Source organism: Microcebus murinus, chromosome 8, assembly GCF_040939455.1.
Source record: "Microcebus murinus isolate Inina chromosome 8, M.murinus_Inina_mat1.0, whole genome shotgun sequence".
NCBI lineage: Eukaryota > Metazoa > Chordata > Mammalia > Primates > Cheirogaleidae > Microcebus > Microcebus murinus.
Window position 1 is genome coordinate 31,270,409 of NC_134111.1, and position 25,406 is coordinate 31,295,814.

Here is a 25,406-nt window from a genome sequence, read left to right on the forward strand (position 1 = left end):
ATGCATTAACCTCATGTGCTCACAGCAAGTTTTTTTTGTTTGTTTTTTTTTAAAGGCAAATTGTTGGGCTTGTTTTCTGTGTTCCCTACACAATCCCTCTGATCCTGAATACTCTTCCCTTGTACTCATGCCAGCCCTCAGTCAGTTATCAAAGTTTACTGTCCCGGGAGGAGGATTGTTTGTAAAAGATCAATCTTCTATAGGTAAGATAATAGCTGGTCTTCCTCTCTGAGCATCTAATTCTCAGTTTCAGCATAATTGCCTCCCACAACTTCCTATGCCCTGTGCCTTTTGGTTTCCTGTGTTTAAGAATTATCTAGGGAGCTTGTATTAATGGAGGTGCCCAGATCCTTGCCCTGGACTTTCTCCTCTGCAAATAACTTAGGCTAAACCTGTGGCTTTTTGCTTTCAGTTAGGAATTCCAGGCACCCCTGCTGCAGATATTCTATGGATCACACTTTGGGAAGCACAGAAGTTTGACCTCCTCTTTTGGTCTCCATCTCTGTATTTATCTTGTCTCTTTTGTTTTTGTATGAATCCTCTCTGTATTGCCCCTGATGCAGTGAGAGCTGAATATATTGTGTGTGTTCTGACCTTCAGCTTTTGCCCCAGGCTACATTACTCTTTTGAAATGTTCTGCTTAGCAAAGATTGCTTGAGTGGCCAGTGTGTGTCAAGGATTGTGGTGGACGTGAAAGGTATAAAGGCAAATAAAACATAGTCCTTGCTTCTGAGGCTCTTCCAGGGCTGTTCCAGTCTACAAAGTGGAGGCAGCCAGTCAGACTCCTGCTCTCTCAAGTGGTTAGAATGTTTAATGTCTGCATGGTTTGGCTGAGAGGTCATATGCAGAGGGCCCAGGGGCTTGGAGTCCACCTGACCTTGGGTGGACAAGCTCAGTTGCTTTGTAGCTTTTCGATTGAAATAAATTCCCTAACTTTGTGAAGATTAAGTAAAATAATGCAGGTGAAGCACTCAGCACTGAGTGTGAGATGTAGTAAATGCTGAAGGAATGTCAAGGGAATTTTTTAAAGTGTTAATTTCCTCCTTTCTGAAGTGGCAAAAGAATACATACTCTGTAGCATTATTTTATAGACCCAGAAATAATATCTGTATTATTACAGATATCTGTATTACACCAGGCCCATTCCATACCAGGATATTGAATAGTTGTTTATATTGTTATCATTAGCTCAGACAGTAAACTGGGGGTGCTGAAAATACACCTCCCTAGTTTTCTCTTATCCAAATATACTTTTGATAGGCAGTAAATAATTTCTTCAAATTTGTTGTCACTATACCTTCTCACTAGTATAGTCTTGGTGCCCACTGGTTAATTGTATGGAAACCTTATCTGGCTGCCTGTGTTTATAGGACTTTTAAATTTTTTAAATAATATGCACGAAAAGAAGATGTTTTATTACTTATTCTATTTTTCTAGATTGCATTTCATTCTATTCTCCAAACAGACACACTTCTATATTAGACTTGGAGAAGCGAAAATCTAGATTTCAGTCCCTTAGGGTGGATTGCCAGGGTTTCCAATTTCTTTGGTGTTCTTTGTCAGCTTCAGTGACAGACTCAGTAGTAACTGGACCGCAAAACGGACCCACACCTGAACTTCTCTGAGGCCGTGATTATACACATGAGGTGGGAAGGAAAATTAAGGCGGTTGGATTTAAGCAAACAAGATCAAAACAAGCACACACACGACTTGTGCCTCAGTGTCGGGGTGAGTCAGTACCAGAGGTGGTGGGTTCCTCTTTGGAAAGTCAATTTCAGAATGAGGTCTTGAAGGATGAGCCCTGCCAGCCAGAGGAGAATTACTTCTGCTCTTTAGAAGTTGATGGAAAATACTCATGTGACCACTGTTAATTAAATAGAGCGATGGCCTGATGAGAAGGAACTCTCAGCAGATGTAAAGAATTGGTGGGGTTTTCTGGCATGATTTTGAAGTATGGAGAAGGATAGATAATAAGTAGACGGTTCATCACAGATCAGGGCCCAAGCTGTCATTAGTGTCTCCAGAACTGATCATAAGGAGTGCTGTATTCTTAGATTGACATTACCTTGAGTAGCTCCTACCTGGGCAGACCTTTGTTTATTCTGCCCATTTTAAATCACTGTTACCTTCCCATTTCTCTGAACTATTTCAGTAGTCTGTGGTGTGTGTTTTCACACTTTGATTTTTTAAATGGCATGGTTCTCTGTCCTTGAGCACTAGACCACGTTTAGGTGGCGTGATCTCTACAAAATAAGCAGGTTTCTGTTTAACACAGACCATAAAGAATATATGAGGGTAGTGTGGGATTAGTTTGATTCTGAATTATTTATATAATCACTTCAATTTGGAGATGGAGGCAAAAAAAAGCTTTCTTTGGGTCAGGGAGTGAGCCAGATTTCATTAATATTATGTATAGAAGCTAGGAACCTGCACAAGGAGAAATATGGTGGTGATGGAGGTGTGAGAAGACACACAGTTGTCTGTACCAGCCAAATATAAACTCATTTCTCATGGGCCCAGAACAGCCCTTGTTGATAATAACTTGAGCCAGATTGGAACTGGGGTTGGGAAAATTCAGCATCCCATGACTAATCTCCTTTTGCTCTCTGGTTTCCTAATCTTTGAAGTTTCTGAACCTTTAAAAGAAATACACTTTATGGCTTTCAAACTTAAGGCACTGTCCTCAATAATATTCTTTTCTATAATCTGTATGCAAGTTTATTTTTTATTTTTTTTTGCTTTTTTCATGTGAAAAATGATGAATTTCTTACCAGCTTATGATTAAAATACTGAAGTCTAATAAAAATCTTTAAAACAAGAGTACTGTTAAGAGAAGTGGTACTTCTTATTTGGTAATCAGACATCACTCGAGATAGCAAAGTTTAATATACTAAGTGTCTGCAACCTGTTCATGGCCTCCTTTCCTTTCCTTAGAAAAGAAACGTTTCCTAAGAATATTCATTTTTCCTCTGGTTGCATGTTTTCAGTTTTGCCGTAATCATGTGCACCAAATAACTGTATTCCTGCAGAGGATTGTTTGTGCCCATGTATAAAGTCAGTAAGTTTGTCACAATCCTGTATCATGTGAGTCTTACAGGGTAAGGGGACTCTCTGGCAAGGTACCAGGAAATGCATTTTGATTGGAAATATATTCATATTAAAATTATACTGACAATATTTTGTTGCCAGGTAGAATGAGAAGGAAGGTAAATTTATTAGATGTCTAGAATTTTTGTATTTGAATCCAGTTTCTAAAAACAATGGAAATCGATTTGATAAGAATGGAAAAAAGTTTGGATGCATTACACATCAGCATACCTTTCAAAAACAAGTCTGTTCTCACCACGTTTTTGGTGACTGAAGGCCTTTGTCCAGGCAAAAGTTCCAAGAGATGGAAACAAAGACTAAATCTTTTCTGATGCCTTACAAATGAATTATGGTCGGTTGAACTACCGCTGACCATGAGAGTTAATGGACAGATTATTTTACAGGAAGTAACTGGGCACTTTGGTGTTTCTTTTTTTCTTTACAATCACCTTCTCATAAGGGACCAAGGACTTATGCCCTGAAATACAGAGCACTAAGCTTATTAACTCTGTGATCAAGAGCCAAATTAGATTCATTCACAGCTGGGGCCACAACAATTTGAAACTCTGCTTGCTCTATAATGCTTTGAAGTAACAAAGAAGAAAGTGGCACATCTCTTAAAAACCTCCTTCCGTTCTTTTTTTAAAAAAAACCTCTTTATCAGATGCAGTATCAATTAGCGAGTTACTGAGGATAGTTGTTCGTCTGTAGACCTTATTTTTGGCAAAATATTTCCAGAAGGAAGAATTTAACCATTTACTTAGTATTGTATTGTAATTAGCCACTTAAAGCTGAGTATATTTGCAGAGATTTGTCACTAAACAGGGTGTGATAATTCACTGATCATTTCTACCTGCCTAGAGCCAATAAGACTTCCTTTAAGCAGATATTAAACTTGTGCACAAATAGAGTGTAGATTTAAAAATCATACTCACCAAAAATGAGATAATCTGGTTAATTGCCAATAGTATGTGCTGATAAACTCAAGCAGAGATAAATGATTTGAAGCAAAGCTTCATTTTGTTGTCCTGATATTTTAGTTCATGTTCCTGTATAAATTTCAGTATACATTGGGTTGATTTCTGAGTCCAGGCCTACTTATGTAAGAAATGATAATGTTTAATTTAACATGTCACTAGTCTTGCAAATGACCATTTTGAAAAGCCTATTAAATAATCTAAATTGGAGAACACTACACCTTATTAGTGTTAGCATCTCAATAAGTTTGTTCTTGGAGCAGTTGAATTGTCAATCTTCATTCTTAATTAACTTCTTAATTTGTCTCTTTGATGGGAAAGTTTGCAGGAATAACTAATTCAATATTCCAGCCAAAATTTTTACTGGCTACAGTGACAGATGATAAAATTGGATGCCTTAGTGAATTAATCATGCAAACTGAAGTGGTACAGCTAGCTTGCAGTCATAAACCTTGGTGAATATGATGATCATTTTCTGAGAAATGCTGTTCTTTGACAAATTCTTTATAACCTTTTTAAAAAAAACTTCTACTTTGATTATTCTACTTCAAATTTTACAAGCTATTTTAAAGTCCTATCTTTTAAAGTTATTTATATATTAAGTATTTTAAACTTGATAGGGAAGCTATTTTTAATGTATCCAATCAGGACAATTTCCTAAAATATTTTGTATGTTTTCCTCATAATGGTATTTATAAAAATAAGCTAATTAAAATATCTGTAAGAATATTGAATGGCTTTGGAATTTGAGGACCGGTTTTGGTTTATTTTTATTTTTGTTTTTTTTTTTAATTCTTCAGGCATGTACAGACATATCTAAGAGATAGTGCCAGCTTGATTCCAGACTACCACAACAAAGAGAATATTGCAATAAAGCTACACAAATTTTTTTGGTTTCCCAGTTCATAGGAAAGTGACATTTACACTAGACTATAGTCTGTTCAAGGTACGATAACATTATGTCTAAAAAAACAATGTACACACTTTATTGACAATGTACACATGTTATTGCTAAATAATGCTAATGCTCGTCTGAGCCTTCAATGAGTTGTAATGTTTTTGCTGGTGGAAAGTCTTTCTTTCTTTTTTTTTGAGACAAAGTCTCACTTTGCTGCCCAGGCTAGAGTGAGTGCCGTGGCATCAGCCTAGCTCACAGCAACCTCAATCTCCTGGGCTCAAGCAATCCTCCTGCCTCAGCCTCCCGAGTAGCTGGGACTACAGGCATGCGCCACCATGCCCGGCTATGCTGGTGGAAAGTCTTGCCACGATGTTGATGGCTGCTGACTGATCAGGGTGGTGGTTGCTGAAGGTTGGGGTGGCTGTGGCAATTTCTTAAAACAATAGTAAAGTTTGTCACATCAATTGACCATTCCTTTCACCAAAGATTTCTCTGCAACATGCAATCCTCTTTGATAGCATTTTACCCACAGTATAACTTATTTCAAAATTGGAGTCAATTCTCTCAAACCCTGCCACTGCTTTATCAGCTAAGTTGCTATAATATTCTACATCCTTTGTTGTCACTCCAGCAATGTTCACAGCAGCTTCACTAAGAGTAGATTCCACTTTAAGAAACCACTTTCTTTGTTAATCCATAAAAAGTAACTCCTCATCCATTCAAGTTTTATCATGAAATTGCAACAATGCAGTCCCATCTTCAGGCTCCTCTCTTAATTATAGTTCTCTTGCTATTTCCATTGTATCAGCAATTACATCCTCCACTGCAGTCTTGAATGCCTCAAAGTCATCTATGAGAGTTGGAATCAACTTCTTCCAAACTCCTGTTAATGTTGATACTTTGACCTCACATGATCACAAATGTTCTTATTGGCATCTAGAATGGTGAGTCCTATCTAGAAGGTTTTCAATTTATTTTGCCCAGATCCAGCAGAAGAATCACTGTGTATGGTAGCTATAGCCTTACGAAATGTATTTCTCAAATATGAAGATTTGAAAGTCAAAATTATTCCTTGCTCCACGGGCTGCAGAGTGGATGCTGGGTTACAAGGCATGCAAATAACACTAATCTCCTTGTACATCTCCATAAGAGGTCTTGGGTGACCAGGTGCACTATCAATGAACAGTAATATTTTGAATCTTTTTTTCTGAGCAGTAGGTCTCAACCATGGGCTTAAAATACTCAGTAAATGAAACATATAAGCTGTCATCTAGGCTCTGTTATTCTATTTACAGAGCACAGGCAGAATAGATTTAGCATGATTCTTAAGGGCTCTAGGATTTTCATAATGGTAAATGAGCATTGGCTTCTACTTAAAGTCACCAGCTGCATTAGCCCCTAACAAGAGAATCAGCCTGTTCTTTGAAGCTTTTAAGCCAGGCATGGACTTCTCTCTAGTTGTGAAAGTCTTAGATGGCATCTTCTTCCAGAATGCAGCTGTTTCATCTACATTGAAAATCTATTGTCTTGTGTAGCCACCTTCATCAGTGATCTTAGCTAAATCTTCTGGATAACTTGCTGCAGCTTCTCCATCAACACTTGCTGCTTTATCCTGCACTTTTATGTTACAGAGATGGCTTCTTCTTTCCTTCAACCTCATGAACCAACCTCTGCTAGCTTCTAATTTTTCTTCCCCAGCTTCTTCATGTCTCTCAGCCTTCATAGAATTGAAGAGAGTTAGGGCCTTGCTCCAGTTTAGGCTTTGGCCTAAGGCAATGTTGTGGCTGGTTTAATCTTCTATCCAGACCACTCAAACTTTCTCCATATCAGCAAGAAGGTATTTTCACTTTGTTAGCATTTATGTATTCATTGTGTAGCACTTATAATTTCCTTCAAGAACTTTCCCTTTGCATTTCAACTTGGCTGTTTGGTACAAGAGGCCTAGTTTTTAGCTTATCTTGGTTTTTGACATGCCTTCCTTACCAAGCTTGATCATTTCTAGCTTTTTATTTAAAGTAAAAGATGTGCAACTCTTCCTTTCACTTGAACACTTAGTGGCCATAATAGAGTTACTAATTGGCCTGATGTCAATATTGTTGTGTCTTAGGGAATAGAGAGGCCTGAACAGAGGAAGAGAGACAGGTTGGTCCTGCAGTCAGAACACACACATGTATAGATTAAGTTCACCTTCTTTTGTGGGTGTGGTTCCTGACACCCCCAAATAATTATAATAGTAACATCAAAGATCACTGATCAAAGATCACCATACAGATATGCTAATAATGAAAAAGTTTGAAATATTGTGAGAATCACCAAAATGTGACACAGAGACAAGAAATGAGCATGTGCTATTGGAAAAATGGTGCCCATAGATTTAATTGACACAGGGTTGCCACAAACCTTCAATTTGTAAAAAATGCAATATCTGCATGAAGTGCAATACAGTGTGGTATGCCTGTACTCACCTAAATAAAATCTTTCAATTCAAATGTAACCTACTTTTCTAGGCAGGTAATGTAAAGATATAAAAATTACTTATTTGTAGTTTACCAAATATTTTACTTCTATTTTATTATAATTATATGATAGGAGAGTATTTTTCCCCATAGTGAAATTGCCTCATGGAAATGAAGTGGTTGGATGGCCGTGACTAAGCTTTCCATCATTTTGTAAGAAGATTCTCATTACTTTCTATCATTCTGTTTATGAATTTAAGTCACCAACTACTTGGAGGAACATAGAACTCTCCAATGGGCCCATAAAAAGGTCCAGTTACTTGTCCCTTCTAGACAGTTTATGACTTTTGATCATGCTACATTATTGCGTATTGTCACAGTCAGCTCTGTGAAATATTGCAAGCAAGTCCATGGATGGGCAGCTATTCTAGGCAAGGTGAAAATCAAAGTTATATCTGGCTCATAATTCTGGCCTTAAGCTGCTGCCTTCTCCTTCATTTATTTTTGATAACGTACCTAATTGGTTCCATGTGGGCAAAGCAATTTACCCTGAGATGATTATTTCCACCAGTGGGATATGCAGGCTCAGCCATCTGCGAGGGAGAACAGTTGGCTCCTGCAGATGAACTGTTTTGAGTGTTTGCAGCTTTCAAATAGGCCAGGTGATTTTTACAAACTAAAAAAAAAAATATGCAAGTTTTGTTTATTAAAAGCGAAACTCTAAGTAGCAAAGCAAGCAAATGATTAGAGCTAAGAAGCAGTTAGAAGCACATTGGTGAAAAGGACAGGGAACAACTGGGCCTGGCATTGCTTGTTGGCTCTCATCCTTACGCCAAGGGAAGGGCCTGGGTGTGTCGGGCGCTTTCTGGAGTGTGGCTCTCACGTGACACCTCCCCACCTGAGCTTAGTGGAAGAGAAACAGCACCCAGGACAGTCTCTCAGAAGGCAGGAAGAGGCAACTCAGGAGTGGGAACAGAGGGGAATAGGTAAGGGGGGTTTCCTGGAATGGCTCAAGCCTCAGGCTGCAGCTCGTAGCTAGGTATGTCCACGTCCCTTTGTCCCTTCGGTCCCTGCCCCAGGAAGGATGGTCATGGGCCCAAGAGGCCTCTTAGGAGGGTCACCTCTGCCCAGGCAGCACATATTTAACAGTGAAGACTCTTCTCTTAGCTGATTCCCCAGGGATTCTTAACTGTGTCAGGTCTGACCAGATAAAAATATTATCTTGAACTAGAGAAATTGCCACTTTTGTAGATCCAAGTGGTCAAACATCAGGAAATTTTTACTGATTCAACCTAATATTTACATTTACATGCTGACCAGTTTATATAAGTTGATACATAGAGTAAATTATTAGAAATCCAGATAATGCCTTTTTTAATTGAAAAATTTATTAAGAAGGTTGTAGAGTCATATGCAGTTTTAAGAAATAATACTGAGAGATCCTATGTCCCCTTTACCCAATGGTGACACTTTGAAAAACTATAGAATAAAATCACCACCAGAATACTGGTATTGATACAGTGTTATTCGGTTTTCCCCAGTTTGACATGTATTCATTTGTGGGTATGTGATTAGTTCTGCACAATTTTATCACATGGGTGGATTTGTGTAGTCAGTGCACTGAAGGGTTTCAGTAGCACAAGGATCCCTCCTGTTGGCCTCACACTTCCCTCCTTCCAAGTCTCCCCCATCACACCCCTGCCATCCCTAACCCCTGGCAGCCCCTAATCTCCATTTCCAAAATGTTTTTATTTCAAAAATGTTATACATCTTGTTGGAATCAGTAAAAAAAAATACAAAAATGTTATATAAATGGAACCGTACAATATGTATCCTTTTGGGATTGAGTTCCCCACTCTCTCACTCTGAATAGTTCCCTGGAAATGTATCCATGTAGTTGAATGTAGTAATAGTTCATTCTTTTCTATTGTTGCCTAGTGTTTCATATATGGATGTACCACAGCTTAACCATTCACCCACTGAAGAACATTTGGGTTGTTTCTAGTTTTGGGCTATTACAAATAAAATTGCTGTGGACGTTTGTGTACAGATTTTTGCATGAATATAAGTGTTCATTTTTCGGGAATAAATGCTCAAGAGCAAAATTGCTGGGGCATATGGCAGTTGAATGTTTAGTTTAAGAAACTGCCAAGGCCAGGCTCCATAGTTCGTGCCTATAGTTCCAGCACTTTGGGAGGCCAAGGTGGGAGGATTGCTTGAGGCCAGGAGTTCCAGACCAGCCTGAGCAACATAGCGAGACCCATTCTCTATAAAAACTATAGTCCCAGCTTCTCGGGAGGCTGAGGCAGACGGATCGCTTGAGCCCAGGTGTTTGAGATTGCAGTGAGTTATGATGATGCCACTGCACTCTAGCCTGGGCGACAGAGTGAGACTCTGTCTTAAAAATAAATTAAAATAATAAATAAATAAATAAGAAACTGCCAAGCTGTCTTGAGAATCCTTTTTTTTAAAAAAATGAGAATGTCTAACTTCATAGGATTCTGTGCTCAGTCTAAAAACTAATCTTTTCTCTTGATCCTTTTTGTAGCTACACCATATCCTGGTGGATTTAAATGTTTCACCTGTGAAAAGGCAGCAGACAACTATGAGTGCAACCGATGGGCTCCGGACATCTACTGTCCTCGAGGTAAACTTTCAGTAGACAGATGGGGCTCCTGCAAGCTGTCCATGAATGAATAGCCCTGTTGACATCGGTGTGGGTATATAGAGAGAGGCATGCTTGCCATCTCAACTGCTCCTCTTGTCTGAGGCTATTAGATCTTTTTGTGACTTATCAAAGATTCACAGAGACATAAACTGATCCATAAGATTGCACCCTTTCTCATGTATCTCTGGAGCTCCGCAGGAGGTAAGTGACACTTTCCCCCACACCCTCAGGCCCAGCCGAATGCAGAACAAGAGAACAGCCAGCTGTTTGCTACTCTTTGAGGCACTAGTCATTGCACAGTAACCTCTTTCATGTAAAGTATGAATTGATGTTCATATAAAGATTCCATTTATTACATATCTTGCTAGAGACTTTCATGCAGTCTCTAGAATTTAGAATTCTGAATGTCCTCTTTGCACAAGTAAAAACTCTGAACCTTTTAAACTATTAAGTTCTCTTTGAAGGAGGAGAATGATGGCCACTTGGAGCATGAAATTTTTACCCAAAGGCCTGTTTCAAAATGAGGAAGATCTGTCATATTCATATGCTTTTATTCTATCAAAGAAAAAAGGTAGTTATATTTGGCTATGAATCAGTCTTAATTGGCTGCTTTATTTGGAGGACAGTTGATTCATTGGGGGGAGGATGATGAGGATGGGGCATTTTACTGGCAAAATGTTTGAGTGAGTAGTTAGATGGGTTTCACTGCGGATCTCTTTCACTTGTTGAAATGACTTAACCCATCAACACCGAAGCCATTATTTTTCAACATGATGCAAGAGACTCTCATCCTCAACCCAATGAACGGCACTGTCTTTCTCATGGAGGAATGGAAATTGGGAGAGCATGGAAACCAAAAGTAAAAGGCAGATGTCAATTACTCAAGCCAGTAATATTAATACTTAATTCAGGAGTCTCCACCTAGGCTGCCCAGTAGAAACACCTGTGGAACTTTTCGAAATCACTGAAACCTGTGCCTTGCTTACACCAGTGATTATCAAACTTCAACATTATTATTCCCTAAAGGGCTTATTATTAATAAAACATAGATTTCTGCTACCACCCCCATCCCCCACTCCACCCAAGTTGTTGATTCAGTGGGTCTGAGATAGGGCCTCAGAATCTGCATTTCTAAAGAGTTCCAGGTGATGCGTTAAGAACCGCAGCTCTACACAAGTTGAACCAGTATCTCTGAGAGTAGGGCCCTGCATGGGTATTTTTAATATCCCAGTTGATTATAATGAACAAAGGCAAGAACCACTGGGAATTTCTCTACTCACTAATAGACAGGGAAATCTGTCATTGTATCTAGATTCCTCTTGCTTACTTTTAGGTAGAGATGCTAATGACGTCCCAAGAGACCATAGAGAGGAAGGAAACATGGAGACACGAAAGCTTGACTCAATCACAAGCCACATAGCCAACCATCTGGGTAATCCAAGATACGTTTTGTCTCTACTGCGTTCTGTAGGCACTGCTATTTTCCAAATGGGCCAGTGTTTTCTAACAGTACCAGCACAGAATGAAGGCTCTAATGGGCCTGGTTAAACCACTGCTTCTCAAACTTGGCTGCATCTCAAAATCACCTGGTAAATTTTTGAAAACACTGATGCCTGGGCCCTTTCCCAGAGGGTCATATTTAAATGGTGTGGCTAGGCATAAGGGTTTTTAAAAGCACCCTCCTTAGCCCCAAGTGGTTCTCATATGGAGCAAAATTTGAGAACCATTGTAAACAGTACCTCTGGACAAAATCAGGATGATTTGTTTGTATATTCAGTAACCTGGTTCCTGCTGGGACAAAGCTGGTCAATTTGCTTTTGAAACTGTCACCGCTGGTCAGAGCTAATGTACAGGAAGTGTGGCTTACTCCACTTGTGCTGCTGTAACAAGATACCTCAGACCGGTTAATTCATAAACAACAGAAATTGATTTCTGACAGTTCTGGAGGCTGGGAAGTCCAAGATCAAGGTGCCAGCAGGTTCTAGTGAGGTCGCTGTGTCCTCCAGAGGGAAGGAACATTGTCCTCACATGGCAGAAGGATGGAAGAGAGTGGGAGGGAGGGAAGGGAATGAACCTTCAAACCCTTTTATAAAAGCCCCAATCCCATCCATGAGGGCTCCACCTTTATGACTTAGTCACTTCTTAAAGGCTCCGCCTCTTAAAACCACCACATTGGGGATTACGTTTCAGCATGTGAATTTGGAGGTACACATTCAGACCATCACAAAGGGTAGCTATGCTTCTCTTACTATTCACTTAGCTCTGCGGTACCCTAGCAGAGATACAACAGAGAAAAAGGAGGGAATGTGAACTGGTGTTCTCTGTGGGCTTTGGGTTGTGTGTCATAGGACCCCCATCTAAGTCTGATGATGTGCAAGTATGTCCCTGTCACACAGAAAATACAGGTGATCAGAGGGACTCTGCTTGAATGCCTCTCGGGGTTGGGGGGGTAAGAGGAAGTTCCAACTTGATGCTTTCTTTTGAGGTCAAAATCTATCCTTCCAAAGTATCTCAGAGTGGCCTCTACACAATTTATCCTTTTCCTCTTTTTTACTTCCACTTTTATCTTTTTGTCCTTAAATGTATAGGGAAAAACAGAAAGTCATGCACTGAGATTCATGACACAAAACCACCATGCCAGGCCCCTGGGGGGATTATGCGGTGACAGATAGGAATCTGGTTTCTTCTTTCAAGGGACAGGCAGTTTAGCCTGGGAGATAAGATCAGAACATATCAAATGTCAAAAATAGCAGGACAAAGCTAAGTGTCAAATGAAACATGGCATTAAGTGCTGTGGGAGTTTAAAGGAAGAAGAGCTATTTGGGGCTGGAGGTGGCCGTTGAAAGCACTATGCGTTGGGAAAATCACAGCAGCCCTACACCTGGGAGATGGCAGGAGAGCCTCGAATAGGGCACATCTTCCAGGAGGTCACGCAGAGCGAAGGTATGGAGACAGGATGCCCCGCGTGTGCTCAGTGGACAGGGAGAGACCCAACCTGAGAGTAGCAACTAGTTTGTATCAGAGAGGGACAGAAGCAAGGTAGTGGGGCTGTGTTATTTTTGTGGGACCTTGAGCACCAGGTAAAGGGTGGGAACTTAAAGCCGTAACCTGAGAAGAGGTGAAGCCACACTCAGCTTCTAGCTTCATCAGCCACATTTCCTGTGAGTCTTCTCTTCATTCCTCTGGGTTTTCTCCAGATTTTTATAACAATAAAAATGAAAATAATGCCATTTTATTATTAGATTAAAATATGAAATGTGTCACAGATTTTTCTCAGTTTATTATTAGTCTGAAGCAGCTGTAGGACGCAACAACAGGCTTAATAAAGGCAGCTCAGAAGCTGCTGTGGAACGGCATTGTGGCTTTCTGACACATTCCTGGTTTTTTTGTTTTTGTGACACATTGAACTAGGTTTTAATTGTCACATCATGTGAAAATAATTGGTTGAAAGTGAGAAAATTAGGCCAGGCACGGTAGCTCACGCCTATAATCCTAGCACTCTGGGAGGCTGAGGCAGGAGGATGGCTCAAAGTCAGGAGTTCGAAACCAGCCTGAGCAAGAGCGTCAAGACCCCAACTCTACTAAAAATAGAAAGAAATTAATTGATCAACTAAAAATATATAGAAAACATTAGCCAGGCATGGTGGCTCATGCCTGTAGTCCTAGCTACTCAGGAGGCTGAGGCAGTAGGATTGCTTGAGCCCAGGAGTTTGAGGTTGCTGTGAGCTAGGCTGACGCCACGGCACTCTAGCCTGGGCAACAGAGTAAGACTCTGTCTCAAAAAAAAAAAAAAAAAAGTGAGAAAATTATTTTGTGCATTTAATCTTATCTACATGGAATAAACCCATACGCCAGATTGCTTAGGGGAGTCACTAAATTTCAAGAATTTTCGATATATACTCACATAATGGGTGCAGTGCGCACCACCTGGGGGTTGGACACGCTTGATGTTCTGGCACGGCTTGGGGGACGGGTGGCAGGGGCAATATATATAACCCTAAGAATATTTGTACCCCCACAATATGATAAAATGAAAGAAAAAAAAAAGAATTTTCGAAAGCTGAACTTAGTCACATGCCCATGCACAGACACATAATGTTATCTTAGCGAGTGATGCTTGGGGATTCGGCAGCCTTGTTGTGAGGCGTCCTTTGGCCAAATAAGCACCAAGAGAGCTTTGTCCCGGCTGGAATCACTCTGGCAGCAATGGTGGCATCAGTCAGCCATGGCTCTGGCTACCTCAGGTTCCCCTCACTCTCGTTTCCAGAATGTGTGTGATGCAAGGGTGGTCTCCTTGTTACGTCACGTACGGCTCTGGTGCTCGCAGAATCGTGCCGCCGCGCTCCCTCCCTGGAAGTGGGAACGCACATCGCCCTCCACAGCTGATGGTCCTTGCTTCACCCGCTTGGCTTCTGTTTAGTCTTTGGTCCCTGAGCACTTCCTTTGCGACAGCTTTAATGTCATCGGCCACTCGTTATAAATGTGTCCGATTTCCTGTGAACCGGAATGGGAAAGGATCTTCAAATCACATTGTGTGAGGGACCAGTCGAAGGCACTAATGAGGTAAAATAAGAATTGAACGTCACGTGCTTGGATTCACATCGTTTTTTTGCCCATGACTTTCCTCTGTGCCACAAGATTAAAAGCTCCTAGAGAGAGGGACTCTGTGAATGGTTATTAAGAATCTGTGGAATTAAATGTCAAGTCAAAAACATTACAGTTTTTAAAAAGCCTGTTCTGTGGAAGACACCTAAGCCAGGGATGTTATGTTCCTCCTTAATTACAAAGTACAGGTGCTTCCCTCTAAGGCAAAGTCTTCATTTGAAATTATCGCTGATATAAAATCAGAACAAGAGAAATCTTGCGATAGAGGACACGTGTCCGTTCGGTTCCAGCTTGTATGCTGCTTACCATTCTTCTGTGAAAGGGAGGAACAAGCTGGACTTGTCCCTTATGACTCTTTCTAGATCAGTTGTCTGGTGGTTCCTGCTACAAGCAGGAAATATAAATGTGATCCCAGATCAACTGAATACATGACCACAGTTGCAAATTTTTCAGGAAAGGCTTTTTCATTGTTGACTTTTTCCAGACAGGGCCAGGCTGAGATGGACAAACTTTTTTTGTTTGTTTGTTTGTTTTACTTAATCTAAGGATGGGTTTTTCTCTCTTTTAGGCAATTTTACATTTGGGATGTAGCCCTCCAACGTTTCTACCATTTTGATAGGAGGGGTTCCTATTCTATCTCTAAATCTCATCAAGGCCAAACTCCTTATAGTTTATCTTTTAATGTTTCCTCCCCACTGCAGGATAGAAAAATCAGTACCTTATCCAGCGTTGGTCCTTGGTATTTTCTTTTCTGGAGAGAGAATGCATTTGTTGATTTACAAAATGTGTTGGTTACATCTTATATCATAGCATTTCTGGCTGCTATGTATTAAGATGGTTTGCAGATGATCTGTCTTGGCATACTACTGTCATATTGCCAAATGGAAGTCTTAGATTTCCTCCTCTTTTAAAAGTAATTTTTTTTTTTTTTTTGAGACAGAGTCTCGCTTTGTTGCCCAGGCTAGAGTGAGTGCCGTGGCGTCAGCTTAGCTCACAGCAACCTCAAACTCCTGGGCTCGAGTGATCCTTCTGCCTCAGCCTCCCGGGTAGCTGGGACTACAGGCATGCGCCACCATGCCCAGCTAATTTTTTTTTTTTATATATATATCAGTTGGCCAATTAATTTCTTTCTATTTATAGTAGAGATGAGGTCTCGCTCTTGCTCAGGCTGGTTTTGAACTCCTGACCTTGAGCAATCCACCCGCCTCGGCCTCCCAAGAGCTAGGATTACAGGCGTGAGCCACAGCACCCGGCCCAAAAGTAATTTTTAATTAAAGTTTAATATACATGCAGGAAAGTGAACGGATCATGAATTTTAACCAAGTGAACATGCTATGTGTCCACCACCCATGTGAAGCAATAGGGCCCAAAGGCCCAAGTCATTATACTAGATTCCCAAAGATAACAATATTGTAATCACTATCACTGAGCTTCATAAGAACATAGCCACAGAGAATGTACTTCTTGCTTCCAAAAATTATTTGTGAAATTCATCCATGTTTCTGTAAAGTCATTCTTTCTCACTGATGTATGGTAGATCATTATATGAATATACCAGGATTCATCTATTCTACTCTTGATGGAGATTTGATTGTTTCCAGTTTTTGAATTTACAAACATTATGATACATGTCTTTTGGTACAAGTATGTATGCATTTCTGCCAGTCTTTCCCAGAAGTGGGACTGCTAGGCTCAGGGCATATAAGTGTTGGCTTTCCAGACACCACCTAACAGTTTTCCAAAGTTACACTCTCACCAGCAGTGCACACAAGTGCCAGTTGCTGCACGACCTTGCCCACCCTTAGTATTGACAGAAACAAGAGAAACTAGAAGTTAATGGGATGACATTTTTCCAAGTGTGGAAAGTAACTGCCAAGCTGGAATTCTATGCTGAGACTCTTGTCTCACTTCCCTGCACCTCCTTTCTCTCCCGGTGCCCTGCTAGCTCTGAACTCCTAATCCCCTTGACACTGATAAAGGCTCTGTCTGCCCTACTTCTCTGCCCCTTCCCAGGGCTTTCTGTTTGGTGTCTCAGCCTCTCCACCTGTGCAAGTTTTGAATCAGATGCTGCCTCGAGGGGAGAACAGGTACAGAACGTCCTGCTCCGCTCAGCAAGCTTTTTCTTTCTCTGGCACCTTGTTTTTCAAATCCAGTCTGCCCTGGTAGCTCTTGTAAGCTTTCACCCAGGTTTTTGTTGTTTTCATCTTACCTGGCTATTTTAATTTTCTTCTGCTGTTTCTTGGTAAGGTGATACAGCCTGCTCCATCTCAGCTGGCATTATCATTCTCAGGATTACTCTTTACTCAGAACTTTTCCAGCAATTTTTAAACCTTAAGTACTATCAGCCTATACAGAAGATATATAATTTTTTTTATATATACTGACCTTGTCCAATTTGCAGTGTTTCTGTCCAAATATTTTCTGTTAATACGGTTGCTTCAGATAGGTTGCTGCCTTTGCCTGTCACTGTTATTTTAACCACTGTCCACTGAGAAGTCCTGTTTAGCCTCACTACCATAACATCCCTCCCCAACTACCTTTCTGGATTTCGCCCTGGTAATAAGCACATTGCTTTCTGAATTTAAGTGACTTGCTTTAAAAGAGAGGTTTCTCAAATGAAGGTGTCAGCTGGCCTTAAGAAATGTGGATTTAAAAAACAGAACAGGAAAGTATCTAGGAGCTTCCTCCAGAGGTGCTGACTGCAGGGTAAAGGAGACCAGTTATGACTCAATCGGGTTGATGAATATTTATTTTTAATTTCTGCCTTGAGGATTTTCTTACATGGCACAAGAGAAGAAAACATGTCTTTTTAAGGGCTCTATGGAGAGTAATTGATAAAAGCAGGAACGCCAAGAGAATAATCTGATGCCTGCATACCAGGGACCATGTAATAATTCCTAATTAGGGCAAGATGTAAATAATTCAGTCTATCTGCAGCTCAATTTGTAGTTCATCCTTTTCTTAAGCCTATTTTCTTTCATCTTAAGTTCTTTTTTTCTTTCACTTTGAATTTTATTGAACTTTGAATTGAGGTGTAATACACATACTGAATAGTAAACAGTGTGATGGATTTTCCAAATTGAACACACCACATAAGCAGCACCTGGATTAAGAAGCTGACCACTTCCAGCCATTCAGAGGCTCCTGCATGCCTGTTTCAGTCACCGTCTCCACTGCCAAGGGCCACTGTTATGGGCTGACTTGCGTTCCCCTCCAAATTCATATGTTGAAGTCCTGACCCACAGTATCTCAGAGTGTGTTTGTATTTGGAGATGGGGTCTTTAAAGAGATAATTAATGTTAAATTAGGTCATTCACGTGGGCCCTAATCCAATCTCACTGGTGTCTTTATAAGAAAAGACAGGGATAGAGGGAAGATGATATTAAGACACAAGGAGAAGATGGCCCAAGGAGACAGGTCTCTCAGAAGAAACCAGCCTTGCCAACACCTTGATTTCAAATTTCTAGCCTCCAGAAATGTGAGCAAACTTTCGTTGAAGTAATTCATTTTGTAGTAAGATTTTTATGGCACCCCTACCAAACTAATATAGTAACCCTCCTGATTTCCAATAGGATAGATTAGTTTTTGCCTCTTATTGAGTTCCTTATAGAAATGGAATCATAAAGCATATAGTCTTTTGTGTCTGACTTTTTTCAATATTATGTGAGATTCATCCATTTTATTACATGTAGTTGTAAGTCATTCATTCATTCTCCTTGTTATGTGAATATATGCCATAATTTATTCATTCCATCGGTAATTGACATTTTTGGAGTTTGTACAAATAGTTCTTCTATGAACATTCTAGTACTTATCATTTCTGTTGGCCATATATCCAGGCTGGAACTTCTGATTCATAGAATATACATAGGTTTACTTTTAGTAGATTCTGACAAATAATTTTCCAAAGTGGTTACTATATGAAAAATTGCACTGCTGGTAGATGTGTAATATTATTTTAATTTCAAATTTGATGAGACCATTAAAAATGTAGAATGGAAAAGATGTTATAGACATCACAGAAGTAAATCAACATGTTTTAATTTGGTTCCACTTTGAGTGGAAGAGGTCAGCTAGATGTATCCTTCCTACCCATCCATCTCTGTTGATAATACATTAAATCTCTACTATATTGTGCAAGTCCCTGTGTTATAATTTGGGAGGAATGCAGACACCAACAAAAATGGACCTTATTCTCAAGAAGATTATAATCTAAAACAATAGATCTCAAACAGGAGCAATTTCCCCTTCCCCACCCAAAAGATATTTGTCAGTACCCGGAGATATTTTTGATTGTTACATTGGGGGTGACATTGGCTTCTAGTGATGAGGTCATGGATGCTGCTAAATATTTTACAATGCACAGAACCATTCCTTCAAACAGAATTATCTAGTCTAAAATGTCAGAAGCACTAAGAAATCCCACTTCTGGAAAGATGGAGCAGATGTATTTCTATTCCTCCTGCTAAGTAAAGCTAAAAATCCGGAACATTATATATTTAAAAACAAACAAAACAAAGTAAAAATAAAAAGATTCTGAAAAGTGGAGGGAAAATGACAGACTAGCTAGGGACTTCAGGACCCAAGGAACAACACAGTGGTGAATTCACTGGGTTTTGTTTCTGCCTTATATGTTCTAGATTTGGAGCTGAAGAAGTCAACAACTTGAAAATGCCATAGGCACTGACAAAATATACCCTAAGAAAAGTTTGCTCTCTCAAGCCAAAGGACCAGGAAGGGGGCAGCCTAGAAGGATAGAAAACTTTTAGATAATAACTGCCTAAAAGTTTATTTGGTGTTTGGCTGATGTCTATTCCAGCCAAATACCACAGAAAAAATTGTAGTCCAACCCATACCAGCAAAGGCTGCATGGAAAGCCTTGACTTCCATCCTCCACAGGCTGTAATGAGATGCCCCGACCATCCTGCAGGGATGGTATCAGAGAAGGACACGGAAGGGGGCTTTTTCTCCTTCAGGCAGTATTGATGTTCCCCCCACAATATCAGAGGAGACCATGTGATGGGGCCTGGAATTCCACTTCCACCAACAACAATGAGATGCCTCTACCCCACTCCCCCAGGTTGTGTCAAAGGAGGATTAATGGGGAGTCAAGACTTTACCATCACCCATTGGTACTGAGGCTATAATTTGCACTTCCCACTTCATGGCATCGATAAAGGCCACATGGGGAGTATTAATGAGGTACTCCTACCACTCTCAAGCAAGCAGTATAAGTTCCAGAGTGCCACAACATAATACCGAAATGTCCAGGTTTCAAAACTGAAGTTTTTAAGGGAAATTTAAAAAGACAAAGAACTGAATGAAGATGAAAGTAAGACATATCAAAATTTATGAGACACAGCAAAAACAGCAGTGAGACAGAAATTTATAGCACTAAATGCACACATTAGAAAAGAGGAAAATCAATTCTCTAAGTTCCCATCTCAAGAATCTAGAAAAGGAAGAGTAAAAACAAACAAACCAGCAACAAAATAAAACAAAGCAAAACTAAGCAAAAGGAAAAAATAATAAATATAAGAGCAAAAATCAATGGAGAATATGTATATCAAAATATTACATTATATGCCATAAATAAATACAATTTTTATTTGCCAATTAAAAATCAATGAAGAAAAACATTATAATAATAAAGGATGAAATGAAAATAAGGGAATTCTATGAACAACTCTTCAACGTAAATTTGCCAACACAAAGTACCACAATTCACTGAAAATGAAATAGATAACTTAAATAGCTCTGTAACTGTTAAGAAAATTAAATTTATAACTTAAAAACTCCCATAAAAGAACTCTTCAGGCCCAAATAATTTCACTGGAGAATTCTATCAAATTTTGAAAGAGGAATTAACCAATTCTATACAAAATCTTCCAGAAAATAAAAGGAAACACTTCCCAATTCATCTTATGAGGCTAAAGTTACCCTGATACCAAAACCAGATCAAGACAATACCAAACAAACAAACCAAAACTCCCAAAATATAAAATTCTAATCTATTATTCTTTATGAATACAGATACTAAAAGTCTCAACAAAACATTAGTAAATACAATATAGCAATATATATATAAAGAATTATGCACCATGACAAAGTGGGGCTTATTCCATGGATCCAAGTCTAATTTAAAGTTGGAAAAGCAATGTAATTCACAATATTAACAGGCTAAAGAAGAAAACTCACATGTTCATATCAACCAGTGCAAAAAAATAAAAAAAAACGCATTTGGTAAAATTTAATACCATTCATGATTAAAATGTCTCAGAAAAATAGGAATAGAGAGGAACTTCCTAAACTTAATAAAGTACATCTATAGAAAACAGCTAGCATTATGGTTAATGATGAAAGACTGAATGCTTTCCTGCAAAGATGAAGAACAAGGCAAAATGTCTGCTTTCACCACTTTTATTTAATATAGTCCTGTGCAACAAGACAGTCTTAATAAGTCTAGCCAGTGCAATAAGACAAGAAAAGGAAATGAAAGATATACTCATTGGAAAGGAAGAATTAAGACTGTCTCTTTACCGAGATGACATGATTTCTATGTAGAAAATCCCAACAAATCTAAAAAACAAAATCCAGAACTAATAAATGAGTTCAGCAAGGTCATAAGATATAAACACACAGAACTCAATTGTATTTATATATGCTATCAATTAACATATGGATACTAAAATTAAAAATATACCATTTACAATTGCTCAGAAAAATTAAATACTTAGAGGTAAATCTAACAAAACATGTATAGGACTTGTATGCTAAAAATTATAAAACATCAAAGAAATAAAAGAAAATCTAAATAAATGGGATGACTTACCATGTTCATGGATTGAAAGACTCAACATAGGAAAATGTCAGTTCCCCACAGATTGATATGTGGGTTTAACACATTTCCTGTAAAAATTTCAGTAATATTTTCTATAGATATAAACAAGATTATTCTATAATTTATATGGAAAGGTAAGAAACTGGAATAGCTAAAACAATTGTGAAAAAGAAGAATAAAGTGGGAGATATCAGTCTAGTCTATTTCAATATTTAATATATAACCACAGTAATCAAGATTGTGGTATTGGCAGAGAGACAGACACACAGATCAATGGAACAGAACAGATAAATAGACTCTTAAAATATCTCCTATTTTTGACAAGGGTGTGAAAACAATTAAATGTAGAAAAGATAGGCTTTTCCACAAATGGTGCTAGAGGAATTGGACATTCATGGGCAAAAAATGAACCTTGACCCATGTCTCCTTTTACAAAAGTTAACTCAAAGTGAATCACAGTTTTAAATGTGAAATGTGAAACTATGTAACATTTAGAAAAAGACACAGGAGAAAATTTTAATAATCAAGAGCTAGGCAGAGTTCTTAGACTTGACACCAAAACATGGCTCATAAAAGAAAAAAGGAATAAATTGGACTTAATTAAAATATAAAACTTTTTCTTTGCATAAGACCCTACTAAGAGAATGAAGAAACAAACTATGAAATGGGAGAAAATATTTGCATATCACATACCTGACAAAGGACTGCTATCTAGAATACCTAAATAATTCTCAAAACTCACCAGTAAAAAAAAATACATGTAATTTAAAAATGGGAAAAAATGTAAACAGACATTTCACCAAAAAAGATAAACAGATGTCAAATAAACACATGAAAAGATAGTCAACATGATTAGCCATTAAGGAAAGGCAAGTTAAAAACATGACTTAACCACTATTCATCTTTCAGAATGGCTAAAATAAAAAATAGGGGCAGCACCAAATGGTGGTAAGGATGGAGAAACTAGATCACTCTACATTATTAGAGGGAATATAAAATGGTGCAGACATTCTGGAAAACAGTTTGACAGTTTCTTAGACAATTAAACATGTAACTACCATACAACACAGCAATTCCACCTCTAAGCATTTATCTCAGAGAAATAAAAACTTATGTTCACATAGAAACCTCTACACAAATATTTACAGCAGCTTTATTAATGATGCCCCCACATTGGAAACAACCAAGATGTCCTTTCAGTGGGTGAATGGTTAAACCAGCTTTGGTACATCCATAATGTGGAATACTACTCAGCAATAAAAATGAACAGACTACTGAAACACACTACAAGCCAGTGAATCTCTAGTGAATGAGACTGAGAGAAAATGCCTAATTCCAGAATATTACATGCTGTATGATACCATTTATGTAACATTCTCAAAATGACAAAATTATAGAAATGGAACACAGATCGGTGGTTGCCAAAGTTTAAGGAAAGGGTGAGGGCAGGAGGGAATTGGGTGTGACTGTAAAAGGTCAACATGAGGGAATCCTTTGGCTGTGGAATGTTCTGTATCTCGACTGTATCAATGTTGATATCTTGATTGTGATATTGTACTATAGTTTTACAGTATGTTACCATTTGGGAAACTGAGGAAAAGATACAGGGGCTATTTCTATTATTTCTTACAAACACATGTGAATCTATAATTATCTAAAAATAAAAGATTTAATTCAAACAAACAAAACTTGACCTTTTAAAAAAAATAAAAGTCAATCATGCCGAGCTTGAAAAACCCTGAGCTAGAAGTCAGGTATACCAAATAAGGAAGCTAAGAAGGGCTGTGGCAACATGCAGAAAAGACAAGATCAATATCTGTGTGCTTTGGTGGAAAATCAGGGAAGGTTTCACAGAATTTGTCACATTTGGATTGAGCCTTGAAGAACATCAGGTGTCCAGATACAGAAGATAGGAAAAAGTATCCAGACCAAGCCGAGGATGCACAAAATTTTTCATTGTGAAGAATAGTCAAAAAGTTGTGGTCCAGTGTCTCGAGGCACATATTAATAGTAGGCGATGATGAGATAGTTTGGGGCCTCCATCAGGGAGAACCTAGAGTAATAAGGGCTGAGTTTCAAATGCCAAGCTCTGAGTTGTAAATGTAAGTCATGCTTTCTCAGGAAGCACAGTTACTCCAATCTCTGTCACACAGCTTCAGTAGTAGAGAGAGAGCAAGGGCTTACCGATTGGCCACTCAGGTAGCCCAGATAGACCCAGCAATTCAGCAGTCAGGACTCCTTGACATTTTGGTGTCATTCATGCTTCCATACATAGGTGGCCAGTGACATGATCTGACCTTTGTTTGAGGTATGTTTCTGCTGGTTGCCCCACACTTGCATTTGAAAGGAGAGAGGTCAGAGAAAAAGAAAACAGGAAATGATGAGGTCCTGAATTGAGGAAATGGAAAACAGAATAGAAAAAAAGTAGGTGGATAATGGAGACATTTCAGAGGACTCGGAGGCTCCAGACTGGGAGGACAAGTCTGAGCTGATTCTAAGTTTCTAGTCCAAATTCCTGGAGAAGATGGAGGTGCCACATTGCACCATTGCACGCAGGAGGCCCCTTCCTGAGACAGGCACACAGGCACATGGGAAGATAGACAGGTGCAAGGGGCAGGAAGATGACGCTCTTGGTTTGAGACATGTTAGGTGCGAGGTGACGCTGGCCGTGTCTGGGAGGTGGTTGGTGATTTGGTTCTACAGCTCAGACTGAAGACGTGGCATCGGAGGTTTGACCAGGGCACTTGCGTGATAAGAGAGCTAGGACAGAACATGGGAGAATGTCGACATTCAGGTTAGGAAAAGTGTTGGAAGGAAAGAGAACGGAGATGTAGGAGAACATCCAGAAAAACACAGAACTCTGAAGTACAAGGTGTGGAATTCCCCAGGGGAAATTACATATAGTAGAGTCCAGAGCCACAGAGATCCTACAGGGTCAGACGTGGGAAAAAGGCATGGAATGTGACACCAAGGGGAATGGTCATTGCACGGCACGAGCATGGCAGGAGTGAAGAGCAGAGTGCACTAAGGATTTGGTGCAAGGAGCATACAGGTAGCTGTCACTAGCCTTTCATTTTCAAATATATTGATAATTTGTAATATTATTATTATTAAAGTTATTTTCCTCTTGTTAATTTTGCACCTGAAAAATTTTCCTCTAGCATCACTTTAATCATTATATAGTTTATAAAGAAACTAAAACTAGTAGAGCCACAAAGAATAACTGAGTGGTGAGAAAGCCTTTGGCCAGAGAGTTGGGCATTTTTAATGACTCATTGTAATTCAAATCCTCTTATGTATATTTTGTCTAAATACAGTTTCTTTTATTTGAAACTGAGTATTGGTGGGTAAATTAATATTTGCAGCTTACCTTCGGATTACTTTAAAATTTCAGAACTACATTATGGACTGTGTGTGTCTCTCTGTGTGTGTATGTGAATTTCATGAAAATGATATTTTCCAGTAGTTGATTAAGCTCTCCTTCCCATTTCTGATTTTAGTTGAATGCTTGTGAATCTCACAGTAAAAGACCTTTGTTTCACAACTTCTGGGAATACCATGCAGTTGCAGAATATGAGATTTTAGAGGCTGAAACTAACCTGGTAGAAATTCAAATTCATCTTTTATCTTTTGGATAAAAGCCTTTGAAATCCTTTTAGTGTGAGGTTATCAGCAGGCTTGGTTCTCATATAACCTCATTACTAACCCAAGGATTATTCAAAATGCATGGAGAACAATGATCTGTGGCTGAAACTCGGTTTTTATTGCTACTACAGTCCGGTGATAAGCCACATGTGGCCCACCTAATTCTACCTGGGAAATTCCACTGGCCTGCCCCAACACTCCCTTGGAGATCACAAGATCACAACACATA

General features: G+C 39.1%; 1 protein-coding gene across 2 annotated transcripts in view; it reads left to right on the forward strand.

Moving 5' to 3' along the window:
• Window positions 1–25,406, forward strand: part of LYPD6 (LY6/PLAUR domain containing 6) — a 129,130-nt gene that overhangs the window by 96,381 nt on the left and 7,343 nt on the right. For both annotated transcript variants that reach the window (XM_012758759.2, XM_012758760.3), the window contains exon 3: window positions 9,967–10,065. In XM_012758759.2, the coding sequence (XP_012614213.1) occupies window positions 9,967–10,065 (99 nt within the window). The remainder of the gene's footprint in view (window positions 1–9,966; window positions 10,066–25,406) is intronic.